Below are 20,692 nucleotides of genomic sequence, written 5' to 3' on the forward strand. Positions count from 1 at the left end.
GGCCTAAGAGCTTTACAAGTCGGTCAGCCATGATGGAAATGGGTACCTCATACCCAACCAAACTCATCTTGATTTACACTCCCAATGCTTTGCTTGTTAATAAGTGCAGATGGTAACTAAAATTAAGTTGTTGAGTCAACATTTAGGCCATGATAAGTTTCCCTTGTAAATGAAAATCATTTCCTACCATCTTGACTTGGCTACAAAATCCTTGATGATCCCAGCAGACCCCCATGTATTATGTTGGAGCATGCATACATCTGGTGAATTCTGCTTTCTATAATACAAAAAGAGAACTCAACCCCATGCAACACCCATGAGCCATGTAAATGCCTGTAAAGCACTGAGAAGCCTGAACAGATCAAAAGGCACCTAGTACTTAGTCTTAGTGAATGCTGAACAGAATCTCAGCATGTTGAGAGTAATGCTTATCTATCTGATGTATAACAGGTTTGCTGCCACCTGACTTTCTGACTTGCAAAATAGGAAGTATTTCACAATGCTTCATATCCTTGTATGCCATGAGCTTCCTGCTCTAGACTACGAGCAGCCCCTCTTACCTCCCAGCTGCTGCACACCGACTTGCTGCAAAGCTGGTATTTACTGCCTTGCTCTAACAAGGCTAATGGTAATTTAATTTCTCCGGCTTTTAGCTTGAGACGGTGTTACCCTGCTCCATCTGTTTTCTTTTAGATTTTAGAGTTCTGACATCCCAAGGGTGCTGTGTGTACTCTTTGCTCTTTCTATGGTGAAGGTGGAAAGCAGCACCCAACTAGAATCCTGGGAGCTCAGGAAAGGAACCAGCCACAAACCTCCAGGCCATTTAGCTCTTCTGTCTGATGCCCCGTAATGAATGAGAAAGCCATCACACAATCAACATTAACTTCAATAATCTTTTTTATTACCTAAAAATGACAAGCCAAATCAGTTCAATTCTGACCATGACAGAAACACAAATATCTCACTAAAATAAATACTAACACGGTGGAGATGAGTGAGGCACTTGCCTTGGGCACAACATTTAGGGAGGCATTGTTAAAAAATCCCTCAGCAATCAAGATAAATGATATTTCATCACAGTAGGTAAAAAAAAATGCAAAAATTCATGATGAACAAAATACCCAATTTTTAAATAAAGGATTGTCCACAGTGCTTTGTTGAACCATTTTGGAACCTTAGATGAAAGAGAAAATAAGACGAATCCTGAACTTTGATTTTTTTTCCATGGTTCTCACTAGCGTTATCCTAGCCCCAAGCCTGCTCCGGAGAATGTTTCCAGCATAGAAAAAATGGCACAGCTCTTCCCGCTTCCATTATTAATTTAGGGGATGAAACATGGGCAGTTATTGTCAAGTTTAATTGTCACCTCTAGTCGACCAATGGCCATAATTGTGGCCCTGCTTTGGTTGTCCTTTCAGTTAAAAGGTGTTTCCCAACCCCAAAAACTAGTCTTTTTTGGTCCCTGGAATCTCAAGATATCTTATTACCAAAAATCCATTGCACAAACCACTAGGTAACCCTCTTGGAAAAGGGCATCTGAATCAAGCCCTCAAAAGGTCCTCCGCCCACGGTAGTTGCCGCGGGTTCTCTCCTTGCTAGTCTTGGACGAAAGTTGCCTGTGTGTCTTTTTCCGATACTCCACTTTAGTCCAGCCCCCTTCGCTCACCCTGCTCTCCTCTTCCCCTGCTTTGGAGGCAGTCTCGGGGTTCAGAGGCATCCCCGGGATGGTTCTGGGCACACGGCGGTCATGATCATTCGGGCTCCTCTTGAAGTCAGGGGACTGATGAATGTTCAGCGCTGACTGGGGCAGCCTGTAGAACTTTCCAGAATATCTTTCTCTTGAAGGTGTGGAATGCTGACTTTTCCCACCATACCTTCCTTTCGGGGAAGAGTTGAGGGATACACTGCCGCGGTAGTACTTGTTTCTGCTTCGGTCTGAGTAGCGGCCCCTCTCGGAGGAGCTGTCATTGAGGCTGGAGAAGCCGCTGTCCCTGGAGTTGAGGTGCAGGGAGGAAAAGTTTTTGGTCAGCCCATACTGTGTCGGGGAGGAGCTCCGGGAAGGGTTGATGCTTGGTGTAATCTGTTGGTACTTCACTGGAGTCTGGGTCCGCCTCACCGCAGCAGCATAGGAATCCTGGCTGGCAAAGTAGGGGAAGAAATGGGACCCTAGGATGGGGTTGCTTTGGGAACGCTGAAGAGAAGTGTGGGATGCAATCTGCCGCATGCGCAGAGTGTCTAACCATTGGCAGTCCGCACCTGCAGGGGAAAATGGAAATGAGCATCTTCCACGCCGCAAAGCTGTATGCCTAATTCATAAGCAAGCCTGGCTCAGGCGATGTATCTCAAGGCTGCTTGGGGGCGTGCCAAGCATTACCATTCATGGAAGCTGCAGGCTAGGTAGGTACATGGACCTTTTTCTTTACGGTACATTGTCATTAAGAATGTAATATGGTTAGCATTTTTACTGGCTTTCCAGCCATGATCTGACTGTATTAGGAACTTCACATACATGGAATGGTATAGTTTGCAGCAGCATCTTCCTAAACTGCTAATTCTATACAGTTTTAGCTTCTACCAAGATGCCAGAGTTTGAGGTCTTGTCTCTGCAGCCATGTGTGCTAAGGGAAACAGTCTCTTCTGGCTCATGACAGATAGGCTGATGCCAGCCAAGGACATATTTCTTTGCTACCTAAAGCAGAATTGGCGTGGGGTAATCTGCTGGATTTCCAGAAGGCTTTTCTCCTAAATGTGGGAAGACTCAGGACTGACACCTGGTGATTTCAGGGCATTGCTGTGTTTACAGGGTAGGCAGACATGGTAGCAAAGCCAGGACAGTGAGTATGGCAGCAAGGGAAAAAAGAGGTCATTCCTTAAGATACAATAGTCAAATTGTATTGTTAAATTGTCAAATAGTATTTGTTACACTGTACCCAGAGCCTAAGACACCTTTAAACTTTTCATAATGGAAGACAATACATTTTATTCATTTAAATCAGTTTTCGAGGGACTTTAGAGAGTTTCTCAAAATGCCAACTGCTGGAGATGGGTCAGAGAGTATGCAAGTCCACAGAGGATCCTGCAGGACCAAACTTTGAGACCCACTGAGGTAAGTCAGGTGGAATCGGGTTTTTTGCTACTGGCAGGTGAAAAGGCCGTGGCTGATCTAACTGGTGAGCCTAAGTCTTCAGACCACATTGGAACTTCGAGTAAAAGGGAGTCGGGGAGAGCAGAAGGGAGGGGCACAGGCTAGAAACTAGAGGAAGACAGGAGGAGCCTCCAGAGGGAAACTAGAGCAATCCTAGCAGGAGGTAGAGGGTAGGGTGATGATTTTTCCTGTGTACACTCTTTTAAAGCTTTTTCTTTTTTTCTTTTTTCTTTTTTGGTTTTTTGAGACAGGGTTTCTCTGTGTAGTCCTGGCTGTCCTGGAACTCTCCTGTGTATACTCTTAAAGAAAGAATAATTTACTGTTTCCTAAAAGGTGATGCTTAGAAGATACAAAGGACATGGATTTGGGTCTGGGCAGTGTCCTGGGGAAGGGGACATCATGGTCACAATGTAAATGACCTTAGGACCTATCTCCAACCCCACCCTTGTTTTCTGCCGTCTACCACCGTCCATCACATCCTGATGATACAGTCCATGGCCTATGAGAGCACGGGGAAACTCGCCCCAAAAGTGTTACCAGAGGGAATCTGGAACTCAGCCTGATTTTTTAAAAAAAATGTTTATTTGGTGACTCTCAACATGGTAGGATTTGAACTATGTAAAACTTAGAAGCCATTGGCAGCCATTTTAGAAATGGGGAAAATAGACTCTTAGAAGAGAAAATGCAGCAGAATCATAGAGAGAAGAATCCCACAGGCTTCACGGGAGCGGGGCTGTAGGGGTCAAACAGGGTTATAGCTATGAAAGCCCTATAGAAGTAAAATGTGCTCTGTAAATATTGGTTATTAGAAAGAAGTCTTTTTCTTTTGTCTCTGAAACTCTTGTATAGTTTAGATGGCCTTGAACTTGAACAGTCCTGCTGCTTTAGCCCCTGGGGTGCTGTGATCACAGTTGTGAGCTAACATACCCAGCTAAAAGAAGAACTTGAAGGAGTATGGCAGACATACTAGGCAAGGTACATAGACTTAACCAACATAAAGGAGTTTAGAAATAGGGGAGCTTGTATAGATCCAGACCTACTATATGGAATAACCTTGGCAGAATAGTCTGCCCTAAAAAGTATCTAACAGTCTGCTTGTAGCTCAAAAGTCTTGACAAAATCCTAAGCCTAGTCATGGTGGTGACAATGTTTCCTGATGGCTATTTCCAAAAGAATATAAGCAAATCAAGTGTTGACAAAGGTGAAGGCATGATGTCAAAGAATTTGTCGATGGCTTTTGAATGTTCTTCAGGATTCTGGCCACCCTGGCTTGTGGTCATTTAAGAATGTTTGTTCTGCTTAGCATGTCAGGTGTTACAGTGCTCAATGTAGGGGCCAGGTTGTCGTAATTCAGTGACACTTGCCCTTGAGGGCAGTAAGTTAGAATCCTGTCTTTGTCTCCAAGCCTGACAGAGGGCCTTCTGGTCATTGTCACCAAAATACTTTTCTCTTGGGTAAAAAGTGCAGCTGAGGAGCATGGGTCTCCGTGGGCTGGGCATGTCTTATGGCTAAGAGGGAACTGCATGTGGCTTTGTACATATCCCCCGTCAGCGTAGCTGTGAGCGTGCCTCAGCCCTACAGTCTTAGAGTTGCCCAGCCCACAAGTAGGGAATCAGAACTTTTGCTTGAGTCCACCGGATAATGATGGATTTCATAGCCTGTCACCTAGTCTTGTTTGCTTTTCTACATTTTTAAAATGACTATCACCATTATTCAGCATATGCACTAAAGTTTTTCTTACTATCTCTTAATGTGTGTGTGTGTGTGAGTGTGTGTGTGTGTGTGTGTAAAATAGCTCATGCCACGATGTTTGTGTGGTTAGAGGACAACAGACAAGAGTCAGTTCTCTCCTAGTATGTGGGTCCCGGGAATTGAACCCAGGCGGTCAGGCTTGTGGACAAGTGTCTCATACGCTGAGTCATCATGCTGTACCTCTCCATCCTGTTCTTCCCACTCCACTCTTGTTTTGTTCATCCTTCCCCCACGCTTCCTCCATCATTGCCAGGTACCGTCACTGGTTCTCAGGACTCAAGAAATACTGTGTTAGACATTCAAGCTGCCTGGCACTCACTCCTATGATGGGAATCTCATAATGAATATTCTGGACTCAGTTACACATGCTGTGCTCGGACCCTAACTTACTTGAGTCGGATCTGCTGCCAGGGTTGCCCTCTAAGCTGGAGAACAGAGTCTGAATGGCAAGCTGGACCGCCTTCACCTCATCCTGAGGCTTCATTCTGCTCCACTGTATTGAGTGCACGTGCTTAGTGAGTTTTGGTGTTCTGACGTCACTCTGTTAAAAACAAAAAACCCAACAAAAGAAAAAAACATGATCACACACACATATATATATATATTTATAAAATGAGAAGGGAAAATGCATATTATTTTATAATTTGCCCAAATTAGTGAATTCGAATAAGAACACTTCAACCCCCTTTCCCATAGTGGATTCTAGTACCTTTTCTTTTCCCATCTCCCTTTCTTTTCCCATTCTATGCCCTTTTCTACTTATTAGATTATAATACTTAAAAATAGGGTCATCGGGCTGGAGAGATGGCTCAGCAGTTAAGAACACTGGCTGCTCTTCCAAAGGCCATGAGTTTGATTCCCAGCAACCATATGGTGACTCACGACCATCTGTAATGGGATCTGCTGCCCTCTTCTGGTGTGTCAGCAACAGCATACTCATACATAAAATCAATAAAGAAGTCTTCTTCCAAGTTCTTGGATTTAAGGGCTTCCGCTCCCCCGCCCGGGCAAATAAGGAAGTCTTAAAAAAAAAAAGGGTTGTCTTCTCCCAGAATCTATAACATTTGATAGAGCTCAATTTACCTCTTTGATATGTCTTTCATATTTGAAAAAAGATATCTTATTGAATAAATGAATATACATAGGGAAGAAAACAAAGTAAGGCTGAGTGAAGGTGAGCAGGTGCGCCAGGGGACAGGATCGAGAGCGAAGAAATCCAGTATCAGGAGAGGATACTAGACTGAGACAACAGTTCTTGTCCTGAAATTGTCCTCATCACCAGATGCAGCTAGAGATTACAGTCTCTTTAGGACAGTGGGTATAGCTCAGTGGGACATTGGCTTGTAAGTGGCCTTGGGTCCGTACAAAAAGGAATCTCTAGGATTCAATACAGCAGGGTGTGGTGGTACACTCCTTTTATCTCTGCTCTTAGGGGACAGAGGCAGGTGGATCACTGCGAGTTCAAGGCCAGTCCTGGTCCAATAGCAAGTGGGAGACCAGCCAGGGCTACATAGAAATATCTTGTCTCAAAAAAAGAAGAGAATAAAAAGAAAGGGAGAGAAGGAAGAAAGGAGGGAGGGAGGAAGAAAGGAAGGAATGAAAGAAGGAAGGGAGGAAGGAAGGAAGGAAGTAAAAGAAGAATATCTTTAGAAACTGGAAAGTGAGAAATACAGAAGAGGCTTATTATCATCATGGAGCCCATGAAGAGGAGGAGAAAGGGAAGAAGAAACTGAGAGGGAGGAAGGAGGTTGAAGAAGGGAGAGGGGAAGAGGAGGAAGGAGAGGGAGGGCAGTAAGAAGCAGCAGCAAGAAGCAGGCATGGTGTGTTTGCAGAGTTGTCTGCAGCAGGCAAAGCAGGACTCAGTTAAAGGTGGCTTTTCCTGGGTGGATGCAGGGAGGGACCAGTTTTAACAGGTATCAGGATTGCTGACACACTTATTGCCTTGCAGGCTGTAGGGTAAGGTGGACAAGGTTTGCGTCTCTGATTCTAAAAAGGAAATTTCAAAGGAGCAGAATGCAAAGTCCAGTCTGAGGGAGACTTCCTACAGCTTACTACAGCCACTCTGAGGCTCACACGTCAGAGGTGGGGGCAGGAAAGAGACACTGTTCCCGGAGAGAAACAAGGGTTGTAATCAGAGTACCCAGAACCCCAGGGGGCCTTTCTTCTCTCCTACCAAAAGGAGAAAACCATTACCCATCTTTCAGTGTTTATCTGAGGTTTGTGAGACAGGGCAGGTGTACTTGCCTTTTAACAGCTCATGACTTATGGTGAATCCTTGCTAAAACAAAGATGTGCATGCCCTAGCAATGGAAGGTACATACTTGTATCTTCACGCATCCCCAGACTCTGTGCTATGACTGTGCCCCTCCAGCCTGTGCCACGCGCAGTTCCTGCCTTTCTAGGGCCAGTGTTCCACCAGCCATGAAGACTTTGCTGACTTTCCACAATGCTATTAGCATTAAGTACATTTTTTGAATACAGAATTGAAGTATACTTTCAGAGAGATATTTTTATAACAGTAACTGAATTTTTAAAATGGTAAAAGACATGAAATTTAAATACCTCCCCCCCCTTAAACAAAACTTTAAGTGTAAGGTATTGGTGACTTATGTATCATAAAGAAGATTTTGTGGGTTTTCACAACAGAATTGACACATCTTTAAAGCTTAAAATGCTTCCAGACCGCCTGCCATGCATACGGTGAGTCCTCACTGGGGTCCCCAGATCCGACTTCACCCACCTGTCTGGCTTCATCATTGTGCTCTGTGTCCTAGGGACTTGTACTTGATGTTCCTATGGCTGTTCTTTGATCTCCAAATACAGTCTACCAGCCTAAGCTCCTGTTTGGTTCTACTTGTCACTATCTGACAGATAGTGATTGGTTACTTGTAACTAGGTTATTCTCTACTCTGTCAGCAGGTAGTGCTAAATGTATACTTTTTGTTGTTGGTGGTGTTGTTTTTGAGACAGGGTTTCTCTATGTAACAGAGTCCTGGTTGTCCTGGACTCTCTTTGTAGACCAGGCTGGACTCCAACTCACAGCAATCTGTCTGCCTTTGCCCTCTGTGGGCTGAGATTAAAGGTATGCACCACTACACCTGGCTAAGCATGGACATTTTAATAGCATGGTTTTTTAATATGATTTTTGTCAAGTGGAAATTTATGGATTTTTTTTTTTTTTGCGATAACAACAAACTCCCAAGGTGGCTGAAGGGGTGTGTGCTGGTATTTTGAACACTCACTCATCTCCTTTCCTAAACTCTTACTTCCAAGTGAGTTCTACTTACTTTTTATGTTATTAAGTAGGGTGTACACAGTATTCAATCGATATCTGATGACAGTATAGGCACTACCCTAAATTCTATTGTGTTTTCTTTCCTTCCTCACACTTTGCTAGAGAAAGTGTGTTTATTTTTGTCTATGCATGCTGGTATGTAATTTCTCTTCCAGTCAATGCACGTACTAAGCTGTAAGTACCCACAGAGACCCGAACAATCCCTGCTCACTAACAGGGGCTGAAACTCCTAGCCTGTTTTCAGGAGCTTACCTCGTATGTGACGGTGCACTCCACAGTCTGATCCTTCACTATTCCTACTATCCACTTCTCCATCACAAATGGTGGCTGAAACACAGAAGTGAGGATGGCTTAGTATCAGAACACAGCCCTGCGCTGCCCTGTATAGTTGAGGCCAGTTGTGCCATATACAATTTGCAATAGGGACAGAATATCATAAAATCTTGCTGGCTTATAACATACTTATGTTTTTGGGCTCTGTTGTTTTTTTATATATTTGCAAACAATCTCTTTGGATGGCTGAACAAATTGTGTGCATGTCCTACTGATGGGAGACAGTAGTCCCTGTCTCCAATGGTCTTCTGTGTTTTTTGAGATAGGGTCTGGCTGTGTAGTCCTGGCTTAGAACTGGTTGGTGATCCTCCTGCCTCAACCTCCCAAATCTTGGTATTATAGATGTACCGCCATGTAGGTTCTCAATCCTGTCTGGGGTGATTCTGGGGTGATAAATGATATGCCATTCAATCCCATTGATAACTTATTAATTCATGCTGTTTGAAGCAGTAGCCCAAAGCTTTCTCAATATGAAGATAAAAGCCATGATAATATGAGAGGCCCCATCAGTGTCTTCCTTGAGGGTAAGCAGTGACTAGTACAGAGGCTTTGGTAATCACTCAGCTTCCCAGTTTGTCAGGCTATCGTTGCCAAGAGGCTTGTACCCATAAAGACATTGCGGTGCTATTTTCCCATGGTCTCAAGACAAAGGAAGTCTATATATCTTGGGTCTTATGCCAATTGTGATAAAGTATTTTTTCATTTTTTCTTCTCATTCTCCTATCCTTACAGATTGGGGCTGCAAAAACAGCAGCTGTGTACAAGTTGGGTGCAGAATATAAGAGAGATTTAACTGGGCTGGTTTTATATAAATTAAGATTGCTACTACCTCTGTGTTTTGTTTTGTTTTCTTTTTTTTATAAATAAGTTTCTGGAAATTTTGAATGGCCTTCCCAATCCTCTTTTTCCTGTGAGCCCCACTAATGCTGCCGTGCGGTTTTTGCACTGGCTCACGACGGCAGAGACCTCTATATTCAGTTCTACAGTTGCACTGCATTATTTCTACAGTGAACAACTTCCTTCTTATGGTAAACAATGGCCACATCTTCAGGACAGAGAAGCAAGGGGACAACTGTGGCAAAAGGAAAGGACAGCACAGTGACCTAGGGGAGAACACCTCTCCTTTCTAGTCCCCCAGACATCAAAATATAGTGTGTCCCTACAAGGTAAGGAAACACTAAACCAAACCATGGCCTCACAGGTAAATAATGCCATGGAAGTGAATTCCAGTTATGTAGAGGGATCCAACGCTGAATACCAACCCAGCCTTTTGATGGAGCTACTTGTAAGCTACAAGGACTTGGTCGGTCTGTCATCTTATGTCTATGTGGAGAACACACAAGTCCAACGTCATGGCTTCGCAGACTCAGTCTGTTTCCTACTTGTGTCTGTACTCTGGCTCTTTCCAAAACGCTCCATTTTCTTCACTAAAACTCAGTACACAGTTAAGGTGGTCACGTACCAGCATTGATAGTTACTTGAGGTCAGGAGGACCAGCCCTACTGTGCTTTGTCTGAAGCAGTAGGCCTTCTACCATGGTTTTATTCTAGTATGGTAGAGGGGGAAAAAAACCCAAAAATATGAACTTTTTTCCATTCGAGGAGAAAGTTAAGCATTTTTATCAGATTTTCTTCAGGGTTTCCAGCGACTCTGTATTATTAACAGGCTCTCCAATCATTGTAGGAATTTCCAGTGTGAATTTACGAGGCTACAAAGCAGCAACCTGTCCCCCAAGTGGCCTTGTCTCAATTCTTCCAGACACTGACTAGCTCAGGCTGGGGATGCAGCTCAGGGGTAGAGCACTGTCCAGTGTGCACCAGGCTCTGTGCTCCTCACCAGCGGCAAAGAGCGAAAGATGAAATATTCGTCATCACAAGTTTATTCAAAGTTTAAGTCAATCCAGTTTCAAGTAAATAATTTCATTGATAACATTTTTTTCTACTTTAATAAATGATAGAGTAAGTATGAAGAAATGTAGGATTAAAAAGAAACTTAAATGATACTTTTTTAAATTTGCAGTGCTTTTTTAGTTCACGCCGTCTAAGTGGAATTTTAACAAAAACATTATCCTCTCAATCTGCTAAATAAAATGTGCCTTTCAAGAGGCAGCTTGATACTGGGCTGATGTGAGCATCCAGGAGCACAATAGCCCACTGCTGCGGTATTCTAATGTCTTCGTTTGATATCTGTGAATTCAAAAAAAGCTTTTAAGCTGTAAATAGAACCTTACCTTTGTCATCTTTAAAATCTCTGCATTGGGGAGGCTAGTGTTGAAAGTCACGTCTTTTATGTACGTTATTGCGACTTCGTCCCCGTCCATCTCCATATACATCTTCCATTTACAGTCCTGGAATTAAAGCAGAATCACAGCACTGAGGGAGTGAGACAGATTTTTTTTTTTCTTCATTTCAGTGTTTTATAACACACAAAGTATTCTAAATGAAGTTGTGTGGGAGTGCTTTATTTTTCCTTTTCTAAAAGAAGACATGAAATTAGATCCCTCTGTATTTCTAATAACCCCCACTCAGTGCAGCCTTGAGGTGCAACATTTTGCAACAGATCCATTTAATGTACGTATTAAACACCATAAGGATATTTTATCATTGGTACATTAAAGAGTCATATTTCTCCTTTTCCTATTCTTTTACCAATCAGTCCTCTTGATCTACCTACCACCATTTTCCCCAGAACTGGTAGAGGCATGGGTTAAAGATGCATCCCGCTGTCTTCTTAACAAGGAGAAGAACATCACTGCGGATGTGATGACATATGATAACTGACAGCTGAGTAGCTATAAAAGGCAAAGGAATCCTTTGGGCAGTTATGGGAGGCATGGGCATCCTTGAGAGTTGGGCTGTTGCCCTAAAAGTGTAGCCACTGTCCAGCTTCTATTAATTGTTCCCATGTATGAATAAGAGTCCAGTTTTGCTAGGGCCTTTAATGTTTCATGAAAGCTAGAAACTCAAATTCTTATGTAAAGCCACTTAATTTTTCATAATGCTATATTAAATTTACAGCAATACTACTATATATATCATTGATCACTAGGGGGTGCTAATTCAAACCATAGGGAATTATTATACACCAGCAGAGTGCCTGAGGCTGATACCATCAAATGTTGGTTAGGATTTGAAGCTACTGGAACTCCCATGCCCTGTTGCAAAAATGTAAATGGTATAATTACTTCAGAAAACCTTTTTAGTAATTTATTACAGAACGAAACATATGCCTATGACATAGAAATTCTACTTGTATAGGCATTTAGATAGAAGAAATGGGAAAAAAAAAGGTTTGTCTGGGTATGTTCTTAGAAGCTTTATCTTAATAGCTAATAAAGTGATTAATATTAATAAAAAGGAAATAGAATTTCTGTATGTTCATAAAACAGACAATCTAAAAATTACTGATACATTCAGAAATGCGTGTGTATCTGAAAATCAGTGAGAAAAGAAGTATCATACACAAGAAAGAACACATTAATGAGTGCATTTTTTTTCTGACACTCAACAACACTCTTCTGGAAAAAATTTCAGAAGATTGGCTCCTCAGATGGAAAGACTATGAGAGGACTTTCTGGAAGTGGTAGGGCTCTTATTGACAGCTTAGGGTAACATAAGGGTATGGATGCACTTGTCAAAACCAGTGACTGTATACACAGATCTATATATCTCTTACTGAATCCCAGTGTATTGGCGTGCTTAGGAGAAGGATTCTGGTGTCTGTAAGTTACTTTGAAATGTATTATAAAATAAGTATTGCTTAGGTGACTGGAGAGAGAGATGAATGTCAAAGGAAATAAGCAGAGTAAAATGTTAATGGTTAGAATCAAGTTGGGGCTTGAATTAAAAAAAACACTGCTGTAGAAAGAATTTAGTGATAAAACATTACATATGTATGCAATTCAGATTTGATCTCTGGACTGTAAATTGATATTGTCTCTTACATTTTCTGAAGAACCGAGGGTTGAAGGATGAAGCATACTACACCAAGCACATACATGTTGAGATGAGAAAGCACTTTCCTGACAGTGACTTAAACCTTTCTCTGGAGCAAGGTTAGACACAGGTCTGTGCAGGAGGAACAGCAAGGAGGCTGTAGAAACTCCACTGGTTTCAGTGAGAAGTCAGGACTGGGGTTTGGGAGAGCCCCTGGAGGACCTGTAGAGCCAAGTAGGGCAGGTGCCTGCGGGAGAGCCTCACTGCCTGGCTACACTCAAAAGGTTGCCAATTAGAGGAAGCAAAGGTTTGTGCAGCGAATAAACCTGGTCTGTCACATCAGTCCCAGCCTCCACTGAGAACTGGCATGTCGCTCATCTCTTTGGATTGGTTTAGAACCACAGCTACAGGAGCACAGGGACCATGGGCTAACGGGGCAGCATAAACACTGTTGTCATGACTGCCCTTCTCAGAAACAGAACCTCCCCAAGGCAGTATATAAACGAAACACTTCACAAACACAGAACTGCTTTAGTTCTGTTTCTTTGGCCTGTCAAGTTTGAGAATTGTGCTAGTCAGAGGCATTGTCAGAAGACTCTCCCTCCTCCCCCGACCCCTTTCCCTTCTCTCTTCATACCATGTCCCCTTGACACTTTATGCTCTGTTCTGGCTAATACAAGCCTCTGGGCATGCCTGTGAGGAACTGTTTAGATTCAACAATTAAGATGGGAAAGCCCTCTTTAACTATAGGCATTGCCAGTCCATGGGCTGGGGTCCTGGACTGAATACAAATCAGAAAGAGAGCTAAACACCAGCATTCGACTCTCTCTGCTTCTTGACTGCAGATGTGGCCAGCTGTCTCAGGCTCCTGCCACCAAGAATTCTCTGCCATGATGGACCGTATTCTTGAACCGTGAGCCAAAATAAACTGACTCTGAAGGTTTTTTGTTTGTTTTGTTTTTGTTTTGCTTGTTTTTGTCAGGCATCTTTGCCAAGGTAACAAAACAGGCAAATAACACGAGCTACAACCTCCGTCTCATCATCACACTGGAGTAGCCACTTGCAGTCCTTAGTTTGTGCTAGGCATGTTGCTGGCTGCTTAGACCATGTTATTTTCTTCATAATAATCCTGCAAATCAGGTTTGCTTTCTCTTTATAAATGAATGAGGAAAATGAAGTTCAGACAGATGAAGGAGCTTTCATGGTATGTCTTGACTAATGGTGGTAGAGATGGAATTCTAACTAGCAGAGGAGTCAGAGGAGACACCAGTGGGGAAGGCAGTAAAGACAGGGCTGGACCTGGCTAATTGATTGTTCTGCTGAATTCCAAACACTGAGAGGGAAAAACTCCAGGTCTTCTCTACAGCTTCTGCCCACAGTTCTCCAAAGTTCACCTCTGAGGGGCTGGACCCAAATAATAGGGCTATACCTTTTATTTTGTAAATTGTATTTGTCTTTTATTTGAAAGACCCTTAACTGAATCATAAAAGAAGACAGCTTCAGAGGCCATAAAATTCTTGTTAGGAAAGCATGAAGAAAGGAGGACATAGGCTATCAATAGGCTATGTCAATAGAAGGCAGATACTGCTTGTTACAAAGCTGGGAGAGAGACAAGAGGTGAATTTCAATCGAGGCACTGATCTTAATTTGCTTGTCCCCTGCCCAAACTCCTAGAGCTTATGGGTGGCTATGATGTCATTGTTACACAGTTAAGAGAAGTAGCCCACAAACAAGCAAGAGGAATTCTCTAAGTCCTGCTCACTTTCAAATTGACCTAAAGTATCCTTGAGGATATTCTGAGTTCCACAGGACACGAACACAGACGCTGAGATGACAAGTAGCACATGCTCCCACACGCTCCTCAGTGGCCTGCTGACGTTCTTTTCTTATATAACAGTTAAGCTGTACAGGCCAGTGTGACGGTGCACAGCTGTGATCCCCACCCTTAGGAGGGAGAAGCCGGACGATCAGAAGCTTGACCAGCCCAAGCTACCAGAGACCCAATATTAAAGAAACAAAACCAAAGTCTCACATACTCCCAAGTCTCCTGCAGGGTCTTCTATGTCACTGCTAGCTATTCATATCTTGGTCCTCATAGGGACCAAGCTCTGAATTTAAAAACCACTCACTTCATCAGGGCGATTGACTGGCTTGAGCTAATACAACCCCAAATTAATACAAACCTGAGTACAGACCCTGAGTGAGAGCTGGCAAGACTGACTATGGTACTCTGAACAAACCTTGATCTTGACAGGCCTAAATCAATCAAATGCTGACAGTTATGGAGTCAGTCCTGTGGTGAGACTCCTTTTCCAAAACCATCTCAGCCTGGCTATATGAACTATACCTGTTGATGATTACTGTGGGGACATATGGGGGAAGGTTATAAATTCAAGTCACGGCTATGGAGAAATGGAGGAAGAAGACAGGTAGAAGAATGAGTTTGAGGCTTCACCTCCTGACACTGACTTCTAATTGTTATTTAATTTTCCCAATCAAAGCCAACTAGTATAATCCTTCTGAATCTTACTGCATCTTTTTATTTGGTTCTGGTTTAGAAAGGTCTCACTATATATGCCCAGTTGGCATCACACTCACTAAGTAGAACAGGCCGGCCTTGAACTTGTGGCAATTCTTGCCCCTGCGTCCAGAGTGCTGGCATTATAGGCATATACTAACATGTTTAGCCCAACAAATATTATTATTTATTTATTTATTTTTTTCAAAAAAAAGGATTCACATATTCCAGGCTGGCCGCAAACCTAGTCCTGGCAACCATCACGGTGACTGGTTTTATTAAACAGAAGGAATACATTTTTATCTTCTTTCACAAATGGAACGTATAAAACTAATTTGGTCCTCCTCTGCTTCAACATGTCTCAATACTGCCTTGCTAATAAGAGCCAGATGCCTGGAAGTGCGGTGGCTATTAAATGTGACTGACAGCCAGGGCGCCTTATTTTGGTCAAGGTAATTGATGCCCAGACAGATGAGGCAATTTGACGGAGATCACACAGGTAGCAAGTGGTGAGTTGAGTTTAGATTTGAATCAGGGTCGTTTCTTACGATGTTGTGAATAGCAGGTTTCCTGTATTTGTTTTCCACCAGCATAATAAATATCCAGTATAATCAACTTATAAAGAGAAAAGTCTTATTTTGGCCCACAGAATTGGAGTCTCACGTTAGTGAACATTTGATCATTACCTTGGGGCCACTAGTAGGATGGTGTATCATGTTGGGAGCTATGGCATAGTGGAACCTCTTATGTCATGGCGAAGTAGTACAAGAAAGATTGGGACCCAAGTCCTCTTTGAGGGTATGCCTCTGATGACTTGAAATTCTCATACTACACCAGATCTATAAAGGTTTCACCTCCTCCCAAGAGGTTTAAGATGAGGATCGATCCCTTAAGACACAGCATAGGTTTGTTCCAGATTTAAACTATAGCCTTTTTTCTCAGTCTTGAACTTTTCCTTGTTACAGGTTAATTAATGAAGGACAAACAGTACCAGGAAGTCCCCCTTTACAAAGTGCAACAGGAAGGCAAAACCTACAAATAGTCCAGATTCTCCCCTTGAATCCATATGTAAGGATCCAAGATACAGAAAAAAATCCCATCTCCATGAGGTTCAACATAGCCAATTTTTTTCTTCCATTACCGCAACAGGCCATTGTTGGAGGTACATACAGTATCACTGGGATCACTGGCTCCTGCCCAGGTCTTGTTGCAGATACGAAGTCAAGGCAGGTCCCGATTACCCTGGATTTTAACTACAAAGCTTGGTTCCCACCCAGGATGACATGCACATGGCTGGAAGAATTATCCTGATGTACTTCTGCAGCGAGCACCACCCACACCTGCTGACCCACAGGGAAGGCTGAGCTTAGCAGAGGGCTGAGCACAGGGAGTGTTTCTGCTGGGACTTGGGAGGAGCAAACAGTGCTCGAAACTGTCCGTTAACTAGCAGATGCACGGCTCTGCAGTCTGCAGGAAGCACATGGCATTTTATCGGGGAGAGGACAACTTTTGCATTTGGAATGGGGAAGGTAGGAGAATTCTCCTGGCTGATCAGCCACTGAGGTAAATAAACTGGACAATTCTAGGAGCAAGCGTGGAGGAAGAGAGAGCACCTCAACTAACTGTTCCAGTTATGTGGAAGCACTTTAGGAATTAAGCTTTTGGGCCAAGTAAAAGAGGAATCCTTGCCCAGTGGAGATAAAATTCTAAACACCACTCAGTTAATGCTAAATTAAGTCCCTCTTTGTGAGAGCTCACTATTACACGCTTTGTGAGCTGCTTACAATTCCTTGGAGTTCAAAGTAGCTGAAATGACAGCAAACACAGACGTCCCTTTTCTCTACATAAAAAGAGGGAGGGAAGAAGAAATAGAAGAGAAGAGATTTAAGAGAACAGTTGAGATAGTGGTAGATTTCCCAAACAGGGGGAAAAAAAACCCCAAATATTAAATAGCGCAAAATATGTCAAACTGTAAAGTTCTGGGAATTCAGAGACAGTATTCTCCTCCTCCTCCTCCCCTTCCTCCTCTTCTTCAATATAGTTTTCCCCTACCAAATTAACTGAGGCCAACAACACCATAGATTAATCTTCAAAATGAAAATCTAAATCCAGGACCCTTCAGGATCCTTCAGCAGGAAAGTGACCCTCAAATGAGCTTTTCTAGATGAGCTTTCCTGAAGAACATGGAAATTTAAAAACAATGCACTTTCCCATTGAGGAACAGTCTGCATGTAATAAAAGCACAGATCTTTAACTGCACAGGTCACTGAGTTTGACTAGCATCTATACCTGTGAAACCAACCAAGCAGGCAAGACATCTGCAGTTCTCCAGAAGCCCCTTTCCCATGCAAGTCCTCTTCACAGCAATCAGAGGCTGCCCCTGTTTTCTCTCACGCCACACAGACTAAACTTCACGATGCCAAGCGTATATACGTTCAGCCTCAGGGTTCTGAGATCTATTTATGTTATCTAACAGCTATAGTCTTACTCTGTTCTAGAGAACACAGTTCCCATTTTATGGATAAAGAAACTGAGGCTTAGATACTGGAGACATACAGCCAGCCTCACAGAACTGGAATCCATGCCTTAGATACATCGTTTAATCTTAGAGGCACTAGCTTCTCAACCCCCCACCTGCTTCTCTCTTCCCATAAATGGAGAAATATAAAAACCACCAACTGTGGAAGTACTTTAAAATATAAACTAGAGCGGTCAGAATAAACTTTCTGAAAAAAGCAGAGCTGGGAGAGAAAGATGCAGCCATAGCAGCTGACTGGCTTTTGCGAAGCAATCCCGGATTAAAAACAAAACCCACAAAAATAATATTGGTCACAGCTGTATAAAAAAGTAAGGAGACGCTGCTGACGGAGGCCTCTGAAGGCTCCTTTACATGTGTCACCATTATCCAGCTCAGCTGCCGGAACCTGCTGTGCTAAAGGCAGGAAAGTGGCATGTCCTGCGCTAGCACCTGGGTTATTTACCATTAAGTATAACCTCGCCACACTATATTTTATTATGCCGTCTTTAGAAGGAAGATAATCCAAGTATGGTTAATTTGCTTCTCTTCTTTATCTATACAGTGTCATGACCCATCGCGGCTTTGTCCCACGAAATTGGTTTTTTCAACCCAAAAGAAATCCACAAGAAAGTCTCCCTAAAAATTCCATTAATAACCTCTTTCAGCGCGTATAGGTTGCAGGGTCTGGAACTAAGAATGTTTTAATCTCTTCAGCAAAACAATGTCTCATAATGATGTACAGGACTATTGCCGCACTGATGAAGAATCATACATAATTCAGCACCTTTCCCTTTGGCACCACTGTGATATCCTCATTAGCCGTGGCTCACAGTGTCTGTCAGATGGTGTCCATGCGAACGCAGGCATTATATTGTCTTTGAGATGTGCAGCTGCTTCCATGACACTGCCAGTATATAAAAACATGACGCCAGTTTGTTTTATTTAGTGCTAAACCTTCCAGTTTGTAAAAACAAGGCTGACACAGAGCCTGACATGAGGCAGTGAAAATAATTAGCTCTCATTTTCTCAGCCTCCTATTTCCTTCTCCCTGCTGTGTTCTCTTTCCACTAAACCACCACATGTCAGTCGAAATGGGAGGCAATTAGTGGGCTCATTTCAGCCTCCACAACTGTGCTGAAAAGAAAGTATTTATGATGGCACAATGAGCAGCTGAAAGATTAAATAACATTTGCCTTTTGAAAAGAAAATGACTTCTAGCTAAATGGGCAATTTTTGATTATTCTCAAACAAGCTTAGAGTAGTTGGTTTTTAAAATACAAGAAAGGAAAATGAGTCATTTTTAGGTGAAAGAATCAAATAAAACTTGACACAGTAATGCAAATAACTGATGTTTTATTGCAAAATATGTAAATGTGTTATACCCTTAACAATGGCTTGTGTCTAAGGTCAGGGCAGACTGGTGCCAAGTAGCCACCAGTGGAGGTAAGGTGGTTATGTCGCCTTTTGGGGGGTTGTTATTGGCTTTACGTATGAAAAGGGGCCTTAGGGATGACGGGAAGCGAAACACATTGAGCGAGACACTCTTTCACAGGACACACTAGGCTCGAGTATCTAAGGTGGTTCGGATGTTAGTTAACGTCTTAGAAAAGGCTTTAAATTTTTTTGTATTTGGAGTTGGAAGGTAATTATCTTGTAAAAAAAAAAAAGAATACTTAGTTTTGCTATTGATTTGCCATTAATTAAGACTATTCTGTCGGGTTGGGTTCCTAAATGAATATAGACAGTGGCCTGGCTTACCTAGGCGCTCATCGATTCTTTCAATACTGAGACATTTGCTGCCTTTAAACTTTTACTCAAGATTCTCAGAATATAAAAGCAGCTACTTGTAAAGTTGTTCTCCTATCCTGTGACTCTTGGGGTGGGGACAAGTCGTAGATGTATGACAAAGCCCTGACTTGGTGGAGGGGGAAGGGTAATACACACTGCTCACCATTTGAGACATTTTCAATCCAAATTCTAACATGCAGGATTGGGAGATCCGTCTTGTGTCCTTGCATGCCAGTGCTTTTAATTTTAAAGTAACTTATGTGTCTGTTTTCGTTATTCTCAGGACCCGTAAGTGGCCTTCTCAGTACAAAACTTACAGTGGTACCCAGAAGCTTCTAAAAGCAAAGACCTAGGTCCATATCCAAAAGTGCACCTGCCGTCTAGGAACTGTCAACGACAGTGATCACAGAGGGATTCAAAAGACAGGCACAAGTTTAGATTTTGTTTCCCTGTCTCCAGGAGTTTATTTTCACTCTTCACAAATCTAAATCCTGCCTCTTGATTCATACAACATGGTCAGTGTGAGACAATGTAAGTCAGTGTTAATTCAGAAGTCAGGCGATCATGGCTTCATGAAAAGGCTAGAGCTGTTGTGAGCTCTGGTATCCTGGAAACCAGCACTAACATGTCTGTAATTTGTTGAAGCGTGTGTTCACTCACATGTCCTACATCTGTTCTTTTTAGAGGGATTCATAATCCCAGCGAAGACCAAGAAGGATCCAAACGTGCTGGAGGCAGCCCCCCAAGCTTACTCTTTTTCTTTTTAAAAATTGTTTGTTGTTTTTAAGATAATTTATTTATTTTCATTTTATGCGCATTGGTGTTTTGCCTGAATGTGTCATTTTGTGAGGGTGTCAGATGACCTGGAACTTGAGTTACAGGCAGTGTGAGCTGCCATATGGGGAACTGAACCCTGGTTCTCTGGAAGAGCAGCAAGTGCTCTTAACCGCTGAGCTATCTCTCTACACCCTCCCCCCACCCCCCACCCCTCACCCCCCCACCCCAGACAAATCTTTTCCCAACAAAGTTCAGTAATGTCAGGGTGACATCTTAAAATCAGTCATGGCAGAAATATTTACACCACCAGAATCTGGAAATGCTGCATAGCGTGTCTGTTTCCTTTGGTTGTTAGGCAGTCCCTGGCACTTGAGCAGGTACAAGTGGCTGTCAACCCATCAGCAGGGACATGCCAAGCACCTCGCCCAGCTCAGCTCTGGTGTTACAGGCGGCTACCCAACCCACTGGACAGAGCACTGCCCTACTCTGTAATGAGAAGTCAGCAGTGAGTTATACAACTGTAAACTTCTGTCCCACTGATTAAAACTCATGTTTCTTTCTCTGTTTAAAAGACGATTTTATGGGTGTATGGTTGACATGGAAAAGCTGGACATACTTATTGTATAGATCA

The 20,692-nt window shown here is 42.8% G+C and overlaps 1 protein-coding gene across 2 annotated transcripts in view; it reads right to left on the minus strand.

Annotated features, from left to right (window-relative positions):
• Nucleotides 1-879: 879 nt before the first annotated feature.
• Nucleotides 880-20,692, minus strand: part of Map3k20 (mitogen-activated protein kinase kinase kinase 20) — a 158,206-nt gene continuing 138,393 nt past the window's right edge. Inside the window, exons 17-20 of one of the 2 annotated variants that reach the window (XM_028762878.1) lie at nt 10,756-10,872; nt 8,445-8,519; nt 5,288-5,438; nt 880-2,256 (exon numbers count right to left, since the gene is read on the minus strand). In XM_028762878.1, the coding sequence (XP_028618711.1) occupies nt 1,550-2,256; nt 5,288-5,438; nt 8,445-8,519; nt 10,756-10,872 (1,050 nt within the window). In that variant the 3' untranslated portion in view covers nt 880-1,549. The remainder of the gene's footprint in view (nt 2,257-5,287; nt 5,439-8,444; nt 8,520-10,755; nt 10,873-20,692) is intronic. The other variant, XM_028762879.1, reaches the window with a different exon arrangement.

The sequence above is a fragment of the Grammomys surdaster genome, unplaced genomic scaffold (genome assembly GCF_004785775.1).
Source record: "Grammomys surdaster isolate TR1022 unplaced genomic scaffold, NIH_TR_1.0 136, whole genome shotgun sequence".
Taxonomy (NCBI): Eukaryota; Metazoa; Chordata; class Mammalia; order Rodentia; family Muridae; genus Grammomys; species Grammomys surdaster.